This window comes from Apaloderma vittatum, unplaced genomic scaffold (assembly GCF_000703405.1).
Source record: "Apaloderma vittatum isolate BGI_N311 unplaced genomic scaffold, ASM70340v1 C11896416, whole genome shotgun sequence".
Lineage (NCBI taxonomy): Eukaryota > Metazoa > Chordata > Aves > Trogoniformes > Trogonidae > Apaloderma > Apaloderma vittatum.
This window is the reverse complement of record NW_009746496.1, coordinates 1-1,400: the sequence shown is the minus strand read 5'-3', so window position 1 is coordinate 1,400 and position 1,400 is coordinate 1. Positions and strand designations below refer to the sequence as shown.

General features: G+C 44.2%; 1 protein-coding gene across 1 annotated transcript; it reads left to right on the top strand.

The window, feature by feature from the left end:
• Window positions 1-6: 6 nt before the first annotated feature.
• NSA2 (NSA2 ribosome biogenesis homolog (S. cerevisiae)) lies at window positions 7-566 on the top strand (the record flags this gene model as incomplete). Its single annotated transcript, XM_009877472.1, has 2 exons — window positions 7-123; window positions 387-566. Coding segments are annotated over 2 exons (297 nt in total), but the record flags the coding sequence as incomplete, so codon positions are not given.
• Between the last annotated feature and the right edge of the window lie 834 nt (window positions 567-1,400).

The following is a 1,400-nucleotide window of genomic DNA, read 5'->3' as shown; positions in this document are numbered from 1 at the left end:
AAGGAAAAGAATGATGAAAAAACACCTAAAGGAGCAGTGCCAGCATACCTGCTGGACAGAGAAGGCCAGTCCCGGGCTAAGGTTCTCTCCAACATGATCAAACAGAAAAGAAAAGAAAAAGCCGTAAGTAACTGCATTAAAATTCAGAGTCAGTATTTGTATTGATACCGTGCAAAACCTGAAACCTTGAGTCACTGAGCAGCCTAGGACAAAGTAAGCCGATGATCTCCTAATGTTAAGTGCTAATTAAAATAAGCAGATACGAGTTGCATGAAAAGTATAGTGTATCACTGCTCGTTAGGGACATTTTGTTGTACGTTTTGTTTGTGCCCTTTTATTTAGCAGCGCAGCATGTAAGATTATTGATTTTTTCCTTCTCCTTCCAGGGGAAATGGGAGGTTCCTGTGCCAAAGGTCCGTGCACAAGGAGAGACGGAAGTTTTAAAAGTGATTTGTACAGGAAAGAGAAAGAAGAAGGCCTGGAAGAGAATGGTTACCAAAGTTTGTTTTGTTGGAGATGGGTTTACTAGGAAGCCTCCTAAATACGAACGATTCATTCGACCAATGGTAATGTACTTGAGTCTTAAAGAACGTTTAAGTAACAATTCTTTTGACTCAGGCTTCTGAGTTCCTGAGGCAAAGGACACTTTCTTCTCTGACAGTGTGTGCGATTACTGCGGGCAGAGAACATTCCTGTTAAGTTCCCCTGCAGAAATGTAACATGTGCAACAGCCTGAGGGTGGGGGGATGCCCCTGCAGTCACAGTCGGTGTTGAAGTGTCTCTGCCTGTACTCCCTTAACTCGGGTGACACCTGTAAGTGAGCTGCCAAAATTAGCTGGGAGAGGTTTTTAGCAAGGGCACTTCGAATAGCTTTTAAAGTTGGAGGCTTCCTTTCCAAGCTGCTACATGTCTGTGGGCTGCAGAAGCCAGCTGTGTTCTAGGGCTCCAGAACTCCCTCCCTCTGGCTTGTTCAAGTGAGCTGAAGCGCAGTCCTGACTGTGTGCAAGGGAAACGCTGTGCCTCCAGCCCAGGCTTCTCCTACACAGTGGCAGGAACCGTGCCTGGGCTCTAGCAGCCTGGCAGCACGCAGGAGGAGAAAACTGATTGACCGAGGTGGTGTAGTTTTTTCTATAAATACCTGTTCCTGTTTCCTCACAGGAGCCAACAGTCACTGTGCAGGCTGTCTGTTGGATTGTACTTCCTTACTATTTTCATGGTTTTACACAGAAGCCTTGGACAGTTTGTTATTGACACAGAAAAGTTTGTGGTACTTCCTGGTAAAGTACACTTTACGAAACTCAGGTTGCTGGGTGGAAAGTTCTGTAAAAGAGATGGGTATTTAATATTTTACCATATGTGAAGATTTTTCAGTTTTATAAGAAAAAAAGAAAACATTTCTA